General features: G+C 38.4%; 1 protein-coding gene across 4 annotated transcripts in view; it reads left to right on the forward strand.

Moving 5' to 3' along the window:
• usp10 (ubiquitin specific peptidase 10) overlaps window positions 1-16,250 on the forward strand; it is a 52,414-nt gene extending 36,164 nt beyond the window's left edge. For 2 of the 4 annotated variants that reach the window (XM_061882363.1, XM_061882380.1), the window contains 9 exons: window positions 1,613-1,722; window positions 1,799-1,854; window positions 1,927-2,030; window positions 2,279-2,399; window positions 2,517-2,697; window positions 5,240-5,405; window positions 5,902-6,046; window positions 7,514-7,579; window positions 14,151-16,250. In XM_061882363.1, the coding sequence (XP_061738347.1) occupies window positions 1,613-1,722; window positions 1,799-1,854; window positions 1,927-2,030; window positions 2,279-2,399; window positions 2,517-2,697; window positions 5,240-5,405; window positions 5,902-6,046; window positions 7,514-7,579; window positions 14,151-14,338 (1,137 nt within the window). In that variant the 3' untranslated portion in view covers window positions 14,339-16,250. The remainder of the gene's footprint in view (window positions 1-1,612; window positions 1,723-1,798; window positions 1,855-1,926; window positions 2,031-2,278; window positions 2,400-2,516; window positions 2,698-5,239; window positions 5,406-5,901; window positions 6,047-7,513; window positions 7,580-14,150) is intronic. The other 2 variants (XM_061882369.1, XM_061882386.1) reach the window with 1 other exon arrangement.
• The last annotated feature ends 6,493 nt before the right edge of the window (window positions 16,251-22,743 follow it).

The following is a 22,743-nucleotide window of genomic DNA, read 5'->3' on the forward strand; positions in this document are numbered from 1 at the left end:
TTCAAAAACAACGATAAAGCTGAAATTTTAAACAAGGAAGTGCCATGCTTCAAGTGTTGCTTTAAAACACACCTCGCCAAATGTGGCGATTAGTATTAACACCTTTGATTCGACCTCAAGTAAACATTTAAATAATACAAAGAGTTACAAAGTGACATGTAATAATGTAGTTGATTTACCTGTTTGGCTCCAGTGCAGACCGTAGCAGCGGAGCGCAGGGGAGACGTTCCCTTCAATTCACTTTTCCCCGCAATGGGTCAGCTAAACTCTGCTTTCCGGTCAGAATTTGATGCCGCTGATTTGTGACAATCTGTTTGCTTTATTATTAGTTTTGCAGGACACATCCGGACCCGTTCATCACTTTGTTGCGCAGTGCGTGCACTCCCCAATCTCTATACTCGCCCACTCACTCACTGACGTCGCTCAGCCAACACATTGACATGCTCACGAAAACACATACTGTTCGCTCATAAGTAAACCAGCTGCCATGTTGTGCACATGTAGATACATAACATGTAGATATGTAGACGTGCACACAGCTGCTTGGCTTGATGCCAAATATAGCGGTGTTAGGACCGCCCATCTAATTTAGTATTAAATTTCTAAAAAAAATCGTGTTTTATCTTTAACAATTTGTGTTTTACCTGCTCCATGACTTATCTAGGTACATATATCCATAGTTTTGCTTTTAATAATTACTAAAATGTGTATTTGTCTTACAGCACAGGCCAGGATTGGCAACCATAAATCATGAAGCATTTAATACAATGTCAATAAAGATTTTTATTATATTCTAATCTAATCTTTGATGATGGCACACTACATGTAATATGGAAAATTGTTGTTTGATTGCAACAAGAAAAATGCAATGTGTTTAATTCCATTTATTTTTATTTTAACTTTCTAAATTTGAGTGCAATAGAAACACATTGTATTGTAAAATTTTTTTTTTTTAAATAAAGCCAAAATTGACACTTTTTTGTAGTTATAATTGGAAAAGTATCAATATACATTTTGGTACTGGTACCAAATTATTGGTGTCGGGACAACCCTTGTATCTACATATGTTTGAATAATTGTGTTTTTGTCCATACCTTTTTAGAAGTTTAATTTAATTAAAAAAATATTAGATATTAATTGTATTGTTATCAATAGGGATAACAATTTACATATACATCTAGATCCGTCCTAAAGGTTTACAGTAATTAATTATTTGCTTATGCTTAGGCCTTTTGCATTATTTTGTGCCTTAATTTACATCCGTTCGTCTTAATTAGTGTGGTTCGATGCCAAGGGAGACACGTGTGACCTCGGGGAACATGTTTTGCCGTACACAAATACGATGATGCGTATGTAGCACTTGGCTTCACTGTAACTACGGTGGGAGATAAGGAAAGAGCTGCGTGTGTCCTTTATCGTTAGTTTAATATGTTATGCAGAGGTACAGTATAGTTGCAACAATTGTCTGCACAAATGACTGTTTGTAGTCACGATGGAAGAGCGGGGTTCGGGGAATTTTGTTTTCTTCCTTGGGGGCGCTTGACAGAAAAATTTAAGGACTGGTTTATATTAAGGATAATGGAAGTGTTATTTCTTGACTTTAAGGCCTCAGACTCTACAGGCCCTGATTGCATGTCCTCCAATGTATCACCTAATGAAGGCCATTCCTCTGCACAGTGAAACACAGAGACCTTGTACCTCCACTCCCATGATAGACAACTTGTAAGTAATGTGTTGCTTTCGTATTAACTATAAGAAAACACTACTGACGTATCGTTCTTTGTCCAATCATGTGAAGTGTGAGGCTGGTAAATGAGTTCACCACCATGCAAATGCCAACAAAACCCAAACAAGGTGAGCTGTAATGACCTCGACTTGCTTATTGTAATTTTTTGCCGCATCACTGATTGAAGACAATGTCCGCAGCGGTTGGGGATAAGCCGGTGAGAGACATTCGGCCTGGTGTTCCATTTGAGCCAACCTACATTTACAGACTCCTTACGCTCATCAAGTCAAGTCTTTCAGAGAAGGTAAGTTACCTCAACATCTTCTATGTTACTTGGTTTTTCATGATGGCCCTTGGAACAGACAGTACAGTACACAAAATGCACCAATTAATTTGCTGGAATTTGACTCGGCACAAGAATTAAGGCAAGTCTCACACATGGAATGTGCTGAATCTATCAATACTAAGAGGTTTAATGAATTAGGTCACCATATGTGTTGATAACTGAGTGTTTTCTGTGGTAGCAGGCATTCTTTGAATGTGTTTTAATAGGTGCTAATAATCTCCTGTCAGGGTAGACAGGAAGATGCAGAGGAGTATCTTGGCTTCACTCTCAATGGGCTGCACGAGGAGATGCTGTCATTGAAAAAACTAATCTCACCTCAGGAAGAGAGTAAGCACTTTGGTCACTCAGACGCGTCACCTCGACTTTGTACTGTTTTTTTGCTGAAATGTTTTGTTTTTGTTTCAACGCTCACTATGTCTTTTCTCACTAATTTGCGTTGAGCAGAAGCCTTCACACCTAATGGTCCTGAGTCACTGCCAGGTGCAGAGGAAGATGATGTTGACAAGGAGGAAGAAGGGAGTGAAGATGAGTGGGAGCAAGTTGGACCCCGCAACAAAACTTCCATCACTCGACAAGCTGACTTTGTCCGCACGCCAATCACTGACATATTTGGAGGACACATTAGGTATATCGTCAAAATCAATACTTGTTAGGAGGGGAAAAAAGGTTTGGATAAATGTCACATGTGACAACAGGTGTGATATCCACTCACAAACACACATAACCTATGGACTACTTGAAACAAACAAAACTGAGCGAAGCTTACATTAATAGCATGTTCTTTGACCTTGTGGTCTTGCAATTTGGTATACTCTCATTTTATAGATAATTTCACAGTTGTTTTTGAGCAGAAAAACAGTTCACTGTAGGTGTATTTGTAAGCCATTCGGTCTGTTATTTTACGTTATGTCAGGCTCCATCCATCTTTTTCCGCTTATCGGATGTCGGGTCGAGGGGGCAGCAGTCCCAAGTAGAGAAGTCCAGATTCCCTCTTCCCAGCCACGTTATCTAGCTCCTCCTGGGGGATCCCGAGGTGTTCTCAGGCCAGCGTGGAAACAGTCTTTTCAACATGTCCTGGGTCTTCCTTGCGGCCTCCTATTGGGTGGACACGCCTGTAACACCTCCCCAGGGGAGGTGTCCAGGGACCATCCTGACCAGATATCAAAACCACTTCATCTTGATCCTCTTGATGTGGAGGATCAGTGGCTTTACTTTGAGCTCCGAATGGCAGAGCTTCTCACCCTATCTATAAGGGAAATACCCATCACCCGTCAGGAGTAAACTCATTTCGGCACTAGTAAATTATAATACGTGTAAATAATAGATGTTTGGAGTTTATTTGGCAAAATAGAGTAGTTAAGGTTTTCCCCAGATTGCCAATTTACCTGTGATGGTGGGAGCGTGGCAGGGCTTGTTCGATGTGACATTGTATAATTTTCTGTGATGCAAAACATTTTTTCAAAAAGGCAAACAAATGTATACATGCACTTAAAACAAATACGTGATAATTAGTATTAACATACATTTTCAGAATGTCGTTTTGATCTATACTTACATTTTTGCTGCTTATTGTAATTTAAAAAAAATTTCCTAGAGATTTCTCCAATCCTTTTAGTCATTTTTTCTTTATTAAAAATTCCTAGCAACAGATCTACCATATTTTTCTAATGTTAATGAAGACAGTACTTGTGTTAAGAGACTACTTCTGTCGCTATGTGTTCAGGATGAACCGCAAGCAGCACAGAGCCTGATGTCACTCTTGCTTTGTGCTGCTGCAAGCCTCCCTCTCCTTTAAAGCTGCCACTGTCCTTACATTTTATAGATCCCTGTCCACGGGTATATATTTGATATATTAAAGTACGTCCACATCCAAGACATGTTGCCTTCGCTCCAGACAACCCTGTGTGTCCTCACATCATCACAACATTCTGTTTTGGCATTGCGGTTCTGGCAGTCTTTTTTTTTTGGTGGCCAAATAGTGCGCAAATAAACTATGTGTATTCATTCATATTGTAACGGCCTGCTGGTGTTAATGTGTATGTTTGTGTGTTATGATGGTCATTGTTCCCATAGTCTTGAACACAGTGTTGGCGGAAAATGAGGACGTGGGATTGAGTTGAGTTGAGTTTAAGTTTAAGTTTATTTCGAACATGCAAGCATACAACGTGATACATGACAATTTCCAGTTTCTTTTTTCAACATGTTCGAAAAGGAGTAGGATGAAGCAGAGCTTATTAATCCTACCCCTTTTCTTTTACATAACAGTTGCTAAATTTTTTGATCATTTCCTGTTCTCAATGTAATCACAATATACTCCATAAGTAATTACAATAAAAATAAATAAACAAATAATTGGTGAAGTAAGTTTTATTCCATACGATGAGATAAGTAAGATTATTTTAAGAATGGGTGAATAAATTTAGACTGTTTATCTTAGTTCTTCTTTTTTGTACTTTGTAAACGCTTCCAGTTTGAAGAGTTTCTTAAAGTGAATCATATTAGTACATTGTTTTATTGCTTTGCTTAATCCATTCCATAATTTAATTCCAGATACTGATATACTGAAGGTCTCAAGTGTTGTACGTGCATACAAATGTTTTAAATTACATTTTTGTCTAAGATTATATTTCTCCTCTTTTGTTGAGAAGAATTGTTGTATATTCTTGGGTAGCAGGTTATAATTTGCTTTGTGTAAAATTTTAGCTGTTTGCATTTTCACTATGTCGTGGAATTGAGTGCCTGGAAGGCGGACGTGTATGCATGGGTGGGATTATTTGTTGAAAGTGGGCTAGTTTTCCGCATAAGATTGACAATAAAAGTTAAACTAACTTTCGGACTTTGACAGTCGCCACCTCCCTTTGTATAGTTGAAATTATGGAAAACAAATTCAACTGAAAATAATCCACAGTATTTCTTTGGAAGCTACAACACATTAGATTATGTTACTTTGCTAAATTGTTTTCACGTAAAATCCCGATTTTTAAGGTGGGGCAGCTAATATTTTGCCATGGCGGGCCGCCACAATCAATTAATGGCAAACCCTGGTAATGTTGATATGATTGTTACTGGTATTGTGATTGATCTCCAACAAACTGCACTTATCAAATCAAGGAAGGTCAAATTTGACCAAATCTGTTGTGCCTCATCTGTCGTCATTGTATCCAAAGGTCGGTGGTGTACCAGCAGAACTCCAAGGAATCAGCCACACTGCAGCCCTTCTTTACTCTGCAGCTGGACATCCAGTCCGAAAAAATCCGCACAGTCCAGGAGGCTCTGGAAACATTGGTTGCCCGAGAGTCAGTCCAGGGTTACACATCAAAAACCAAGCAGGAGGTACGGAAAAAAATCGCATATGGAGTGTATGCATTATTTAACATAAGATGTGCTATCATTAGTGCTCCGGATAAGCTGGTGGTGTTCTTGATTTTTGCATGGAACTAAGAAAATAAAATAGTTTCTATGTAATACAAGAAAAATAAGCACATCCATAGGCAACTTTAAGAATCATGGATGTTTTTGTGTGTGAAATTGTCTAGTGTCACTAGTTGCCTGCAAACAATCATGCTGTGATTTGTCTGGGTTACATTCAACCTGCTGCTCCCTCTTTAGCCTTGGAAACGCCACAACTACTTTTGCGTTTCAAATGCCTGTGTGTTTGCAAAGTGATTTATAAGTCGTCACTTGGCTAGCTCAAAATGTTCTAATTTTTTGTTGCTATGTCCGTAATTTGCATCTTTTTTTTATCTTAAGCTCTTTATTTTCAAGTCAGCTGTCTAACGCACACATTTGTTAGAATTGCTAATGTGTGTCGTTGTGCTCCTTGTCACAGATTGAGATCAGTCGGAGGGTGACTCTGGAGGAGCTGCCTCCTGTTCTCGTACTGCATCTCAAGAGATTTGTGTTTGAAAAGACTGGAGGCTGTCAGAAACTCAACAAGATCATTGATTATCCCGTTGATCTGGAAATTAGCAAAGGTAGGCCTGGGGAGATGATTGAACCTGACGGGTGTAACGACATGTTCACAATGTTACAAAGGCCAGGGCGTGCCGCTGTGTGAAACCCCACTACCTGACACTTTAAAAGCTTGCGCTGGACACTGAATTAAGAGAATGGGGTTTTAGCTCAGTGCCTACAATGCTCATCTCATTTAGGAAGACCCAGGTTCAAGCCCAGGTAGAATCTAAAAGAGGGGCTGGACCAGGTGGGTTACATTGCAGAATTTTCACGTCATTTTCATTACCACCAAGCCTTTAAAATATTATTTTGTACTTAAAAACTGTATATTGTAGCCCCTAGAAGAATTCACACAAAGTCTAACACTGATTTTACTTTTTATTACCAAACTTAAGATAACAAACTACACATGTTTTACTTCCTGTGCAAAAATTTTCATCTCTGTGCTTTCCCAGACACACAACACTTCCTCATTCTCCACCAATCGCCTTTCAGGCACGTACAGTGTGTTTGAAAACATGGGAAAAACTGACATCAAATCTAAACCACACGGACATAAAACATTACCACCATCTGGTCGTTACAGTATGAATTGATATATAGCCTATTATTGGCAAACTATTGACAAGTGATCTACCGAAGACTCAACCTCGTACTTTGATTACAGAAAAACGTGTTGTCGAAACCGAATGTAAACAAAACGCATGTGGACGTAATTTGTAAATATCCCAGATATGACCGCAGACAGCCATCACAAAATATGCAAATATTGAGAGGACGGTTGCGGGTTATAAGCCGAAAAAAGTGCAACTGCACCAGAAGAAGACGCTGGATATGCTGCTAGTCGTTTTTAATTTAAAAAAAGTCAAAACTATCTTGAAACACTTGAAAAAATCTCAACAAAGCACATTGTTGAATAAGCAGTAACATATGAAAATAAGTCAACATGATAAAAAATATATGTAAAACATATGCTAGTTACTGATAACTTATGTTTTTAAATGTGTGTATACAGTGGGGCAAAAAAGTATTTAGTAAGCCACCGATTGTGCAAGTTCTCCCACTTAAAATGATGACGGAGCTCTGTAATTTTCATCATAGGTACACTTCAACTGTGAGAGACAGAATGTGAAAAAAATACAGGAATTCACAATGTAGGAATTTTAAAGAATTTATTTGTAAATTATGGTGAAAAATAAGTATTTGGTCAACCATTCAAAGCTCTCACTGATGGAAGGAGGTTTTGGCTCAATTTCGCACGATACATCGCCCCATTCATTCTTTCCTTAACACGGATCAATCGTCCTGTCCCCTTAGCAGAAAAACAGCCCCAAAGCATGATGTTTCCACCCTCCATGCTTCGGGTGGTAGCGTGGTGGGTAGTAGTGGGTTTCAGTAGGCCTCTAAATTGGACATCAGTGGGTTTACTTACAAATAGACATGCCATTTGGTCACGCTGCTAAGCTTTTTACATGGTGTCCTTTCAGACCTCTTGTCGTCTGGAGTGAAGGGCAAAGTTTTAAAGAGCCAAAGAACATACAGGCTCTTCGCTGGTAAGTTCTCTTCATCATTTTTATTAATCCTTTCAATTTATAGGTTGGTTTGAATTTTACCCAATTACACATCATTGTCACACCAAGTCTTGCCCATGATGTTTTTGCTGAAATTTCACTGACTCAAAAAGGTCACTGTTAATATAAATGCAGAATTCTTAAATGACATTTTCATGAGAATTTACGTAAGATTACTGGTGCAACCCAAAATAATATTGTGCAAAAGTTAATTCATGTCAGTAATTCAACTTCAAATGTAAAACTAATGTGCTATGAACTCATTAAATCCAAAGTGAAATACTCAAGCATTTATTTTTAATAATTTTGATCATGGCACACAGTTTTTGAAAACCCCAAATTTTGAGGTTTTCAATTTGTTGCGTGTTTTGCCACTGCTTATGGTGACTTAAAGTAGCATTTATGCTTTACCTGACTGTAGAGCTAGGCGATATACCGATATATAGAATATATCGCAGGTTTGTCTCTGTGCGATATAGAAAATAACTATATCGTAATATTCGATTATATGTTCTCACATCGTTGCTTTAAGCTGTGTGCATTACATTACTGGCGTGTCTCACTCTTCTCATCTGTTCCTTCTCACAGAGACATAAACAAGCCCGCCTTCTTACATACATCACATACTAGAGCGCGTCTAGAGTCATATGCTCTCGCCGAGAGCTAACGTTAGCTGAGGCAGGTCGAGTTGCATTTAGCTGCGTGCATCACACAACAGGCGTTTCTCACTCCTCCTCGTCTCTCATTCTCACAGATACAGAAAACAAGCCCGCCTTCCTACATACATCACATACTCTCGCGTGTCTAGCGTCATAGCTCTCGCCGATCAGAAAGGTAGCAGCATGGCTAACGTTAGCTGAGCCAGGTCGAGCGAGCGGAGCTTGCGACAATACAAGAGAGAGATGGTGCGAAACCTATCACAAATGGAGGAAGAACAATAAATGCCCAACATGAAGAGCAGGGGGTCCATCATCTGGCGGTGGTTTGGCTCCAAGTGGGAAGATATTCAGCAGACAACAGCAATATGCTGTTCAATGTATATACTATGATGATTAACATGTGTGATGACTGTATTATGCTGATAGTATATATTTGTACCATGAATTGATTACCGTGGACCCCGACTTAAACAAGTTGAAAAACTTATTCGGGTGTTATCATTTAGTGGTCAATTGTACGGAATATGTACTGTACTGTATAATCTATTAATAAAAGGTATCAATCAATCAATGCAAAGTATGCAGCAGAAGTGTTACTACAAAAAGGTAGCAACACTATTAATTTGTTCTTTCATTTAGAAAGTCACCCGTGAGAGAATGAAGAGTATTTAATGAATACGGTTTTGGTCAATTGATTTAGTTGTGATTTCCCTCTCTGCATGAAAGTTTAAAAGTAGCCAATATTAATGCAGTATGAAGAAGAATGTTTTAAAGTAGACACATAGAATCATCATACTGCTGTGATTATATGCATCAAGTGTTCATTCAAGGTTGAGGCGAAATATCGTAATATATATCGTATATCGCAATATGGCATAAAAATATCGCGATATCAATAAAAGCCAATATCGCCCAGCCCTACTTGACTGTACTACCTTCCTTGAATTAATACATTTTAAAGTTTATTCATATAGCCCTTAATCAAAAGTGTCTCAAAGGGCTGCCAAGCCCCAACATCCTTGACTCGGATCCCACACAAGTAAGGGGTGTGAAACTTTCATTGCAGGCCAGTGTTAGATCTGTCTTCATAGGGCTGCTTTAACAGGAATGCACAATTGCCTTTGCATTTAACTATTAAAAAAAAATACTTGCTTTGAAATCAGAAGTCAAGGTGTCAAGCAGACATTTATTTTTTATTCTTTTTTTAAAATTATGTGGCCCCCCAGGCCTTGAATTTAACACATGTGCTTTAGCTGAAAAATCGCCACGATTCATTTTAACGCTGGGTATCCGCAGTGTCTTAACATTTTTTAAATACAACAATTTGAATTGAACGCCTTAAAAAATCCAAAATGTTCCTAAAATCTTCATAAAAGTTCTTAAATACGATTAAGAAATGTCTTAATCTATTAACGTTGCTATTATTTAAAACATGCGTCAACGTTAGTCTTGCTTTAAAACTAGGGGTGTAACGGTAAACAAAAATTTCGGTTTGGTACGTACCTCGGTTCAGAGGTCACGGTTCGGTTCATTTTCGGTACAGTAAGAAAAAAACTAAATATACATTTTTTGGTTATTTATTTAACAAATTTGCTAAATCTTCCACCAAAAATATTTTTATTAGTGGAATATTTGATGTGAAGTAATCGGAAACTTGGATAGGTCAATAATTCATAATAGCATTGATTTTGATTCAAAATTATGATTTGAGCAATGACAGTTTGAAAGAAAAAAAAAAACAGCTTTGTTTTATTAGTCAACGTTGCAACTTTTCCTAAATTACATTTAGCCTTTAAGCTTTTTTATTTCACTTTTGTTTATGTTTTTGTTTATTTTAATAGTATTTTTAGAATGTGCCGTGGACCTTTAAAACATTAGCTGTGGGCCGCAAATGGCATCCGGGGCACACTTTTGACACCCCTAATATAGATAATAACAAAATAAATCTGATTAATCAAAGGATAAAAAGCAGAGCCTGGCGACGCATGCGCGTTTATCATAACTCTCTCGCTCTCTGTCTCTGCCCCTCCCTCACGAATGTTAACGCTTAGTGCACCACTTTTTTGTTTTGTTTTTAACCCCTTCTTAACCCTGAACGTACATTGAAAATACACGCAACCATAACTTAAAATCCCGGACATTCGAGGCATTTAAGAAACTCCACCTTGACAGCTCCGCAAAGAGGACATTTCCGGTGAAAAGAGGAGGTGTGGTCAGTCTATCATAGCCCAGTCGTTGCTAGCATGCCGTGTGTTGTTTTTTTGATTGATTGAAACTTTTATTAGTAGATTGCACAGTACAGTACATATTCGGTAAAACACCCGAATAAGTTTTTCAACTTCTTTAAGTCGGGGTCCACCTAAATCAATTCATGGTGCCTCGGTGTGCACTGTTTACACAACGTGCGGTGCGCTACTTATATGTCTGTGTCGTTCGGTACACCTCCATACCGAAACGGTTCAATACAAATACACATACCGTTACACCCCTATTTAAAACATTACAATTTTTGAGGGCTCTATAATGTAACGAGAAAACCCAAAACCAGTGAAGTTGGCACCTTGTGTAAATCGTAAATAAAAACAGAATACAATGATTTGGAAATCATTTTCAAGCTATAATCAATTGAATTGACTGCAAAGACAAGATACTTAATGTTCAAACTGGAAAACTTTATTTTTGGCAAATGTTAACTCATTTGTAATTTGATGCCTGCAACATGTTTCAAAAAAGCTGGCACAAGTGGCAAAAGACTGACAAAGTTGAGGAATGCTCATCAAACATTTATTATCCCACGAGTGAACAGGCTAATTGGGAACAGGTGAGTGCCATGATTGGGTATAAAGGCAGCTTCCATGAAATGCTCACTCATTCACAAACAAGGATAGGGCGAGGGGTCACCGCTTTGTGAACAAATGTGTGAGGAATTTGTTGAACAGTTTAAGAACTACATTTCTCAATGAGCTATTGCAAAGAATTTAGGGATTTCACCATCTACGGTCTGTAATATCAAAAGGTTCAGAGAATCTGGAGAAATCACTGCAATGATATTACGGACCTTCAATCTCTCAGGCGGTACTGCATCAAAAACCGACATCCGTGTGTAAAGGATATCACCACATGGGCTCAGGAACACTTTAGAAAACCACTGTCAGTAACTACAGTTTTTCGCTACATCTGTAAGTGCAAGTTAAAACTCTACTATGCAAAGTGAAAGCCATTTATTAGAAATTCTGACCGGTTTCGCTGGGCCGGGATCATCTAAGATGGACTGATACAAATTGGAAAAGTGTTCTGTGGTCTGACGAGTCCACATTTGAGTTGTTTTTTTTGGAAACCTTGGTCGGAACGAAGAAGAAAAGAGCCATCCGTATTGTTCTAGGCGTAAAGTTGATATGCCAGCATCTGTGACGGTGTGGTAACTTACACATCTGTGAAGGCACCATTAATGCTGAAAGGAACATACAGGTTTTGGAGCAACATATCTTGCCATCCAAGCAATGTTATCATGGACGCCACTGCTCATTTCAGCAAGACAATGTCAAGCCACGTGTTACAACAGTGTAGCTTTATAGTTAAAGAGTGTGGGTACTAGACTGGTCTGCCTGTCTCCCATTGAAAATATGTGGTGCATTATGAAGCGTAAAATAACACAACAGAGACCTCGTACTGTTGAACAACTTAAGCTGCACATCTAGTAGAAATGGGAAAGAGTTCCACCTGAAAAGCTTCAAAAATTGGCCTCCTCAGTTCTCAAATGTTTACTCAGTGTTGTTCAAAGGAAAGGCCATGTAACACAGTGGTAAAAATGCCCCTTTGCCTACTTTTTTGCAATGTGTTGCTGCCATTAAATTCTAAGTGAATGATTTTTTTGCAAAATGAAGTTTTTCAGTTCTAACATTAAGTATCTTGTCTTTGCAGTCTATTCAATTGAATATAAGTTGAAAAGGATTTGCCATCATTTGAATCTGTTTTTATTTACAAATTACACAAGGCGCCAACTTCACTGGTTTTGGGTTTTGTAGAAAACCGAACTCTCAAACCGGTCAGAATGTATCGCACACCACCAGCTAGTGTGTAAGCGCGCATTGGTGTGGTCAGCTTAGCATAGCGGCAAAGAAAACTTGAAATCCCAAAACAAAGCCGACTTATTTGCATAAGATGGGTAAGTGCAAGTTGAATGATTTTTGACTCCAGAACGATCAATTTAATGCACGCTTGAAGCCGGTAGATGGAAACATTACATGTTTAGGACCTGGATGTGGAGACATCGATGAGGGAAGCGTTTGTAATCATGGCGGTGATGTGAATAGAATGATGACGTAAAAGTGAAAAATCTGGCATAAATCCATGTCAAATGATGAATAAATGCTACAAACATTTGCACAACTACACAAGGATCAACTTAACCCCCCCAAAGTAGTATTATATGGTTAAAGTGGCGCCAATTGCTGAAGGAGATCAATAACCCAACCGATTTTTACTAGTGAAATCATTCTATTATACACAGTAGGCATACTCTAAATTTGTGCCTTTTTTATAGTAAAACTATTAAAGAAAACTTAATTCTTGTATATTTATTTCAATATTTTCAGGTCAGTTTCTCATGCATAATCTTTCCTCCAAGTTTATACAGCAACTGACATTAAAAGCTATAAAAGTGGTCCGTTTAATGTTTACGCTCAGTTGATTGTGAGTGAGGAAAACAAGGAATGTCCTCTTGTCATGCTTGAATTAAAAATAATTATTGTTTATTATACTATAATTCAATTCATTATTATTTTTGCAATATGTTAAAAAAAGTCACAAAAACTGATAAATATGTATTCATACGTAGCAGATACTAAATGAGCTGAGCAAATCTGAATGTTAGGCTTGCCAGCCATAATAGCTTTCTTTTGAGACGATCGCTCTTTCTGCACATTCTGTTTTTCACAACTTTGTGCAGATACAGTAGTAGTACTGTAGATGTTTTTATCTGTTTCTTCAATTCTGACAGTTCCAAAAACATTGCAGAAGTTATTCATTTAGCTGTTGCAGAGATGCTTGCAGTCTCTTTCACAAACAATACAATGTTGTACTTTCCTTTACCATTGGTGACATTCTGCTTGTTACATGAAAACACTTCATGTGAAGCACACTCACAAGAAAACAGTTTAATGGCAAATCTATAAAATGGCTGTTCTGATGTTAGCAAAAAATTTTTTCCAAATAGTTTACAATAGAAAGGCTTCTGGAGTAATTAGTTAGTTTAACCTTTCTGTTTTCCAATGTGAAAGAGCAGTGAATAAATTCATATCCTACAATTAATTCTGGCCCTCCGATTTTCCTATTTGACTTTGTACTTTTTTGTCCGCATGGATGTGAATTGGTTTTAAATTATATTCAATGTGGTCTTTAAAGTAAAGTTAAAGTACCACTGTGAAAATGTGAATTGGTCTTAAATTATATTCAATGTGGTCTTTAAAAAGCTTTTGTCTTACATTTGACCTGTTGAGACCCTGTAAAGGGATATGAAATAGTAACCTACAAATCACATCTGTACAATATGGACACTTTATCGTCTACACTTACTCTTATATTTGTAATATTTAGTATTTTCAAAACCACCAATTCTCTGCTCCAAGTTTAAAAACATTTTCCCCCTAGGAGGTCTTAAATTATATTCAATGTGGTCTTTAAAAGCTTTTGTCTTACATTTGACCTGTTGAGACCCTGTAAAGGGATATGAAATAGTAACCTACAAATCACATCTGTACAATATGGACACTTTATTGTCTACACTTACTCTTATATTTGCAATATTCTGTATTTTCAAAACCACCAATTCTCTGCTCCAAGTTTAAAAACATTTCCCCCCCCACATCTTTTCTTCCATCTTTTTCCCCTGCCAGCGGTCTATCACCATGGGAACAGCGCAACAGGTGGCCACTACACCACGGATGTCTTCCACATCGGTCTTAACGGCTGGCTACGCATTGATGACCAGGCGGTGAAAGTCATCAACCCGTATATGGTGGTGAAGCAGACTGCAGAGCGAACCGCTTACCTGCTGTACTACCGCCGTTTTGACCTATTGTAGACACGCCGTTAACAGCATACAGTACGCACACATGCTTCCTCATCTCACACACACACACACACACACACACACACACACACACACACACACACACACACACACACACACAGAAACACTGCCCAACTTTGTTCTCTTGCAAGATTTTCCTCTTCCTTCCCTCCGGTCCCTTCTTCCTTGAGAACCAGCTTTTTTCCAGCACCTCTGCCCTTCGTCTCTCCCAAGAGGAGACACAAGTTGCATTCATCATGAATTCCTTGCAACTGCTCGCTTTTCTCGGTGCACCACTGCTGTTATTTTTTTCTCGTATTGCTCAAAAAGTGGCATAGATGAACTTTACGGAGTAGAGGAGGTGGAGGTCAAGGCTTGGACCTGAGATGGACTTAAAGCTCAGTGAACCGTACAAGTGTACCAATGGGGTAATTTCTTTTTGCAGAGTGGCCCTTTTTTAATGAAATTACACATAATTATCATTTTTTTGCCTTTTCAGTGGTAGGACTTTGGGCCACCCGAGGGATTTTGCATAAGTGAAAATGGTGGCAGTATTTAGAATGAGTGCATTGTCGAGGCCTAGCACCAGCATTATCATCATCATCATCACAAGCATCTCCTCCCCCAGCCTGATTGTCTTCATTCCCTCCGTCTTTTCCCTTTACCTTGGTACATACGATTTGAGCCACCAAACACGCAGGGAAGTGCGGCGGTGACGATAAGACCTGAACACTGTCTGGGTCTATAGCTCTAGAAAGAGTATTGAAGAAAATTTTAAAAGTCTAATGCGCTTTAGAATTTTAGGTAAACAGCTTTCTCTGCACAACTGATGTTTATGATATGGCTGGCAAATATTTAGACAAAAATGTTAAAAAAGATAACCCACAAAAATAAATGCTGACTGAAAGCATGCGTGGTCCCTAAGGATTCCACTTGTTTTTAGATTGTTTGCACTGGAGAGATGGCAACTAATCAAGACAGATTCCACTGCAAGAGCTGCGCTTGTTTACTTTGTACATTTCTTTCTCAAACTATTCATTGTCTCTGTCCTCACCCTGTGTCCACGTTTGTCAGAGTCACCCATCTAACCCCCAAACTTAATCTGCGAGCGTTCATGATTCACCTGAATCGGGCTGGCGTGTTTTCCCCGTTATGTATGTCAAAATTTGGAAAAGTGAGACTACACCAGCGCTCAGACATGCACAAATGGAGACAGTGTTTGCTTTTGTTGAAAATATAACTTTTGCGTAGTTCATTGATTGTAATGATTTTTGTTTGTCCAAGCTACTAAAAAATGTTTTGTTTTGGCTTTATTGGATGTCCTCACGCTCATGCTCCACTTTGACATTGCCTGCGTTTGAATTGGTGTTTAGAAGGAAATGACACAGGCTAAAGCACAACAATGAATAAAGATGAACCCGTCATTTTCTCCATATTTATTTCACTTTGCTACAAAGCAGCTCCAGTTGCCACAATGTGCCATCTAAGCGCCAGCCATGTACCCGAGGTGAAAACCTTCTCATTTGCATTAAGGTCTATCTTGATGTCATTTTCCTTTCAAAGTTTGAAACCTTTGCCAACCTAAACCAAAGTATGTCATATTGGACCCTGCTTCCTAGAGCTAACTTTATGATGGATTTGTGCTGCAAGTTTGTTGTGATTTCTCCCTAAACTGTCATCTTGTTTTTCATTTCCATATTTATTCCCCTGAGAAGAAAAAAAGAGTCACCAAATGTGGGGATTTTGAAACAGACAAGCTTTCTGACGTGCATTTTGTTGCGGTCTTGTTAGGACGGTGAACATGTGTCTTGACGACGTGCTAGCACTATTGAGTGCTGGGGCTTTCCAACAATTCAATCTGTATCTTAATTTCAAGCCTCCAGCATTTTTTTTTGTTGTTCAAAATAAAGGATTGTGCAAAGAAGCGGTTTGCTAATGAGATGGAGACCACAAAAAAAAACAGTTTTGCTTGTGCCGTCTTATTTGTTTCAACAAATGGGAACCAGACGCTAACAATGCAGTGTCTTGGCGTGATGCTCACTGCAAGCTGGTCCTCTTTTCTACTTGTCAACATGTCGTACTTGTAGCAGGTTCTAGACTGCGGTCGGCCTGGCTGCCTCGCAGTGCTCTGGGGCCTGTGGCTCAGCTCGCCTATGCGTAATGGAAAGCAGACCCATCATTGAAAAATCTGCTCTGTCAGCTTTTTTTAAATTTTTATCCTATTTACTCCTTCCTTACAATACCGAGGCTGTCCTAAAATGTGGCTTTGCTCTGCTGCTGATAGTCAAGCGTAAATAAATGCATGGTTTGATTGATGCCAATGTTTATTCATTCTGAAGTGATGGTGTCCAGTGAAGTCGCTTAGGCACCTTTAGGAACAATGTACAGTACAAACCTGACCATTTTTTTGGCTGATGTCTTGTGAGGGGAAAAACACACACTTTCTAAGTTGTTTGTGAGCTAATGCTGTACATGTAATTGACAACAGAAGGCAGTTCCACAACCACATAAAAGAAAACCAGTTGAATCCCACACAAGCTCCCTTCAGTATCACCATATATGTATTTTTTTTCTAATTACTTTGCATTATTTCTTGGAATGTAAATCCTTCTAAACTCCGTTGTCAGCAGTCCCCATCATTTTCAATATAATTTGTGCACAATCAAGCGAAATGGTCTGAAAATAATTCCTTCAAAAGTCAAATCTTGTGAGTTGAAACCCTCATAATGCATAACATGAGTCTTCAAGTTGTCATGTGTTTTTGTGACGCTGCCACATAAGGGTACCAGTGATTGCAATGAAATGTGATAGATAGTACTGACCATAGATTCATCAATGGCACATACGTAGGAAAGGGCAAGTGCAGTGCATACCATATAAACTGTCGTAGTCACATTGGTGTGGGTCTTCTTGCACAAAAGTGGTCTGAGTGTCAATGGTGCCCTGTGCCAGGACATGTTACAACACTTTACAGCACCATTTATTTGATTCTGGCAGAAAGCGCATGCCACAAACCGTTGCATAAGGTGACACCAAGTAATGATCTATAAATCCATATTACAATGTAAATAAAGTGATGACATGACTTAATGCCTTTTATTTTTGGCATGTCTCCTCTTTAAATGGCAAACTTAGACCTCTTTTCCATCGCTTAGTAGACACCTCAAAATTAAGTCAAGGCTATAAACAAACTCACATTTACTCATAATTCACACATGTTTGCTATTCAGCATTTTGGTAGTAAAAATGTGTTTGAGACTCTTGGACTGTGATAATCACATATTCAATAACATATGACATTGGGATTATTTTAAACCAAATTTTGCTGTAGTTTATTTTCCATAACAAAAGCACTGGCCAGGCCCTTTTGATCGATTGATTGAAACTTTTATTAGTAGATTGCACAGTACAGTACATATTCCGTACAATTGACCACTAAATGGTAACACCCGAATAAGTTTTTCAACTTGTTTACGTCGGGGTCCACGTTAATCAATTCATGGTAAATCCCAATCCCCCAATTGTAAAGCATTTAAAAATAAAAAAGCCTTGATCTAGATGGTGATCCAATTTATCCCTTAAATGTAATCATTTCTTTCCTTATCCCCATTTATGACATTTCCTGAAAGTTTCAAACATTTTCAGCTAACTGATATATAAACAACCCCTCCGGGATCAAAGAATAACTATTTTTTCTGTTGGTCTGTCGCTTCCTAACAGGCTGCAAGAGGGTTCACTCTTTGCCTTTGGCTTAGCATCTGGGTGCAATTGCCCAATTGCAAAATAAAAGTAAACTGATTAAAATCTCTTGTCAAGTCAGCTACTGTTTTTCTCTTTGTGTGTATTAGGGTTGTACGGCATACCAGTATTAGTATAGTACCGCAATACTAATGAAGAATTTTTGGTACTATACTGCCTCTGAATTGTACCGGTCCCGCACCTGCGTTGTCACGTCGAGTCATTGCCGGTTTTACGAGCAGAGGAGCATGTTCGGCAGCGCACAATCACAGAGTACTTACAAGCAGACACTGTGTAGACAGAAAATGGAGAACGGCCTAAAAACTAACAACAAAGGTGAAGTCATAACACTGAAACGCCCTCAGGAAGACAGCTGCTAGGCGTCGGTCCAAAGCATGGAGGTGTGGCTCAGAGAGTAAGGGTGCCACAGCTTCCAAAAGATCCTGGGACAAAGACTCCCGCATGACTTTGCTTAGGCGGAAGTCTGGACCGGACAAGAGGCGCAAGCGAAGGAGCGTGGAGCGGCGGATCCTGGAAAGGCTAACACTGCTGTTGCTGCTGCCCTGAGGAGGCTAACACTGCTGTTGCTGCTGCCCTGAGGAGGCTAACACTGCTGTTGCTGCTGCCCTGAGGAGGCTAACACTGCTGTTGCTGCTGCCCTGAGGAGGCTAACACTGCTGTTGCTGCTGCCCTGAGGAGGCTAACGCTGCTGTTGCTGCTGCCCTGAGGAGGCTAACACTGCTGTTGCTGCTGCCCTGAGGAGGCTAACACTGCTGTTGCTGCTGCCCTGAGGGGGCTAACACTGCTGTTGCTGCTGCCCTGAGGAGGCTAACACTGCTGTTGCTGCTGCCCTGAGGAGGCTAACACTGCTGTTGCTGCTGCCCTGAGGAGGCTAACACTGCTGTTGCTGCTGCCCTGAGGAGGCTAACACTGCTGTTGCTGCTGCCCTGAGGAGGCTAACACTGCTGTTGCTGCTGCCCTGAGGAGGCTAACACTGCTGTTGCTGCTGCCCTGAGGAGGCTAACACTGCTGTTGCTGCTGCCCTGAGGAGGCTAACACTGCTGTTGCTGCTGCCCTGAGGAGGCTAACACTGCTGTTGCTGCTGCCCTGAGGAGGCTAACACTGCTGTTGCTGCTGCCCTGAGGAGGCTAACACTGCTGTTGCTGCTGCCCTGAGGAGGCTAACACTGCTGTTGCTGCTGCCCTGAGGAGGCTAACACTGCTGTTGCTGCTGCCCTGAGGAGGCTAACACTGCTGTTGTTGCTGCCCTGAGGAATTAGCAAGCATTCACAAACATCAATTTCTCCAACTCCAGTACAGCAGCACCTACCACCAACATATCAAGCAGACTGCCATAAAGCCTGCTGATCAAGGTACTGCAAGGTTAAACTACCAACAGTAACAATGCCTCCTAGGAAGGCACAGGTTGACGAGCTGGAAGAAATAAAACTCTCGCTTAACTTTATGTCTGAAGAGTTGTCCAGAGTGGCAAACCAACAAACTGCTCTTAGTCAACTAGTGGAGGAAGTTAGAGAGCTAAAAAAAATAATTGTAGAAAAAGACAAATCAATTAAAATATTGGAAGGACGTGTTGATGAACTTGAACAATACACAAGAATGGATGATGTGATTGTCAGTGGCTTGAACACCAAACACCGCTCATATGCTCGAGCAACTGCAGGTGAAAAGAATGGTGGGGATGAGTCCACGATGGAGCTAGAAAACCTGGAGCAACAGGTCCTGCAGTTTTTTCAGTCTAAGAACATTGAAATAGACAGTAATGCTATCTCTGCCTGTCATACCCTCCCTCGAAGGGATAACTTGGCAAAACAAGCAATTATTGTAAGGTTTACGAACAGGAAAGTAAAAACTGATCTTTTGAGACAGTCTAAAAAGTTAAGAGGTACGGCAGTGTACATTAATGAGCACTTAACAAAAAAAAACTCGGACATAGCAAGACAGGCTAGGGCCCTAAAGAAACAAGGGAAAATTCAGTCCACGTGGACACGGAATTGCAAAGTCTGGATAAAACTACAGGGCACGCCTGAAGAAGCAAAGGTTCTAGTAATCAGAGAAATGGGGGAGCTTGAAAAGTACAAATGATGAAACCAGTAATCATGTTGCCAACTTGGTAATTGAATGTTAATATAACAGCAAATGAATGAGTGAAATATGAACTTTGCACTATGTTTGAAAACGATATAGACCCTGAAAAAAATTTATTCAATGGCATAGCAATGAATTGCAAATATTATACAGATGAACAATATAATGACAGTATAAAATTAAGTAACCAATTAACAATTATACATATTAATAGTAGAAGTCTGTCTGCAAACTTTCACCATATAAAGGAATTTTTAAGTCAATTTGTAAAACCTTTTAGCATTATAGCAATATCAGAAACTTGGATAACTCAAGAAAAAAGTGTAGATTTTGGTCTGAATGGATATGAATTTGTGCATTTGGATAGAATAGATAAAAAGGGAGGAGGAGTAGCACTCTATATTGATAAAAATCTAAACTTTATTAAAGTTGAAAATATGACATCTATCATTGAACAAGTAATGGAATGTATAACGGTAGAGATTATAAGAGAAGGAAGAAAAAATATCCTAGTTAGTTGTATATATAGAACTCCGGGATCCAAAATAGAAATCTTCACCAAAGCTATGGAGGGATTATTTTATAAATTGAATAACAAAGAAATATTTATTAGTGGAGACTTTCACATTGACTTAATACATACAAGTAGCAATAGAGAAACAGCAGAATTTATAGACACAATGCACAGTATGAGTTTGATATCTTTGATAAATAAACCAACAAGAATCACATCACATAGTGCCACCCTAATTGACAATATATTTACCAATATAATGGATGACAACCTAATATGTGGAATCTTGATAAATGATATAAGTGATCATCTCCCAGTCTTTGTGGTCTACAACTGTGCCAGTAAAATTAAAATCAAGAATGAATGTGAAACTGTCTATAAAAGAATCATAACAGAGAAATCGCTCAACAAATTCAAGAATGAACTACAAAAGCAAAATTGGAATACTATTTATGATAAAAAAGAAGTTAATGCAGCTTATGAAGAATTCTTAAACACATTTAAAATACTATATGATGGAAATTGTCCAGTAGTAAATTATAAAAGGAAGTCAAAGTACGGCGAGTTTAAACCGTGGATGACTAAAGGACTCCAAAATGCCTGTAAAAAAAAGAATATTTTATATAAGGAATTTATAAAAAATAGAACTTTAGTAAATGAAAATAAATATAAAAAATATAAAAATAAACTAATCAATATAATCAGAATGTGTAAAAAAGATTATTATATAAATAAACTGGAATATAACAAGAATAATATAAGAGGTGTATGGAAAATATTAAATGGTATTATTAGAAATAAAAATGATGATAATCAATACCCACCATACTTTATGGAAAATAACAATATGATTAAGGATAAGGAGGTGATAGTAAATACATTTAATGAGTATTTTATAAATATTGGACCGAAACTAGCAGAAGAGATAAAGGTAGAAGGGACAAAAATAGATGCAGCAGATTATATCAACCCAAACCCTAAAACAATGTTCTTAAAACCAGTAGTAGAAAGAGAAATCAGGGACATAGTCAAAAGTTTTAAGAACAAAACAAGCAAAGATGTGGATGATATAGACATGCAAACTTTAAAGTGTGTGATAGATGGAATTAGTGCTCCATTAGCGTATCTATTTAACCTTTCATTTGAAATGGGAGTATTTCCTCAACTAATGAAAATTGCAAAAGTTGTTCCTATTCACAAAGCGGGAGACGGACACTTATTCACAAACTACAGACCAATCTCAATACTACCACAGTTCTCCAAAATATTAGAAAAAATATTTATAAATAGATTCGATGGCTTTGTAGAAAAAAATGAATTATTAACAGATAGGCAATATGGTTTCAGGAATAATCGATCAACAGCACAAGCATTAACAGATTTAATTGAGGAAATAACTGATAGTATTGATAAAAATAAATATACAATAGGAGTATTCTTAGATCTTAAGAAGGCTTTTGATACAGTAGACCATAGTATTCTTTTTAGAAAAATGGAAAAATATGGTTTTAGGGGTATTGTTCTGGAATGGATAAAAAGTTATTTATCTGATAGAAAGCAGTTTGTACAGATATCACAAAACAAATCATGCTGGTTAAATATTAAATGTGGGGTACCACAGGGGTCAGTTTTAGGGCCCAAGATGTTCATCATGTATATAAATGATATTTGTAAAGTAACTGAAAACCTTAAATATGTGTTATTTGCGGATGACACCAATGTACTCTGTTCTGATGTGGACTTGCAGCAGCTCCTGAGGACCGTCACCATGGAGATGTATAAACTAAAAAAATGGTTTGATGCTAATAAATTATCATTGAACCTAAATAAAACTAACTTTATGTTATTTGGAAATAAGAGAAATGATATAGATGTAAAATTGTATATAGACAATGTTAGTATAGAAAGAGTAAACAAAATCAAATTTTTGGGTGTGATCTTGGACCAAAGGATCTGCTGGAAGTCACACATTACATACATCAAAGGGAAGTTGGCCAGAAGTATTGCTGTCCTGGGTAAAACAAGGCACATTCTTAATCAAAAAACATTACACACTCTTT

Source organism: Nerophis ophidion, linkage group LG02, assembly GCF_033978795.1.
Source record: "Nerophis ophidion isolate RoL-2023_Sa linkage group LG02, RoL_Noph_v1.0, whole genome shotgun sequence".
NCBI classification, from domain to species: domain Eukaryota; kingdom Metazoa; phylum Chordata; class Actinopteri; order Syngnathiformes; family Syngnathidae; genus Nerophis; species Nerophis ophidion.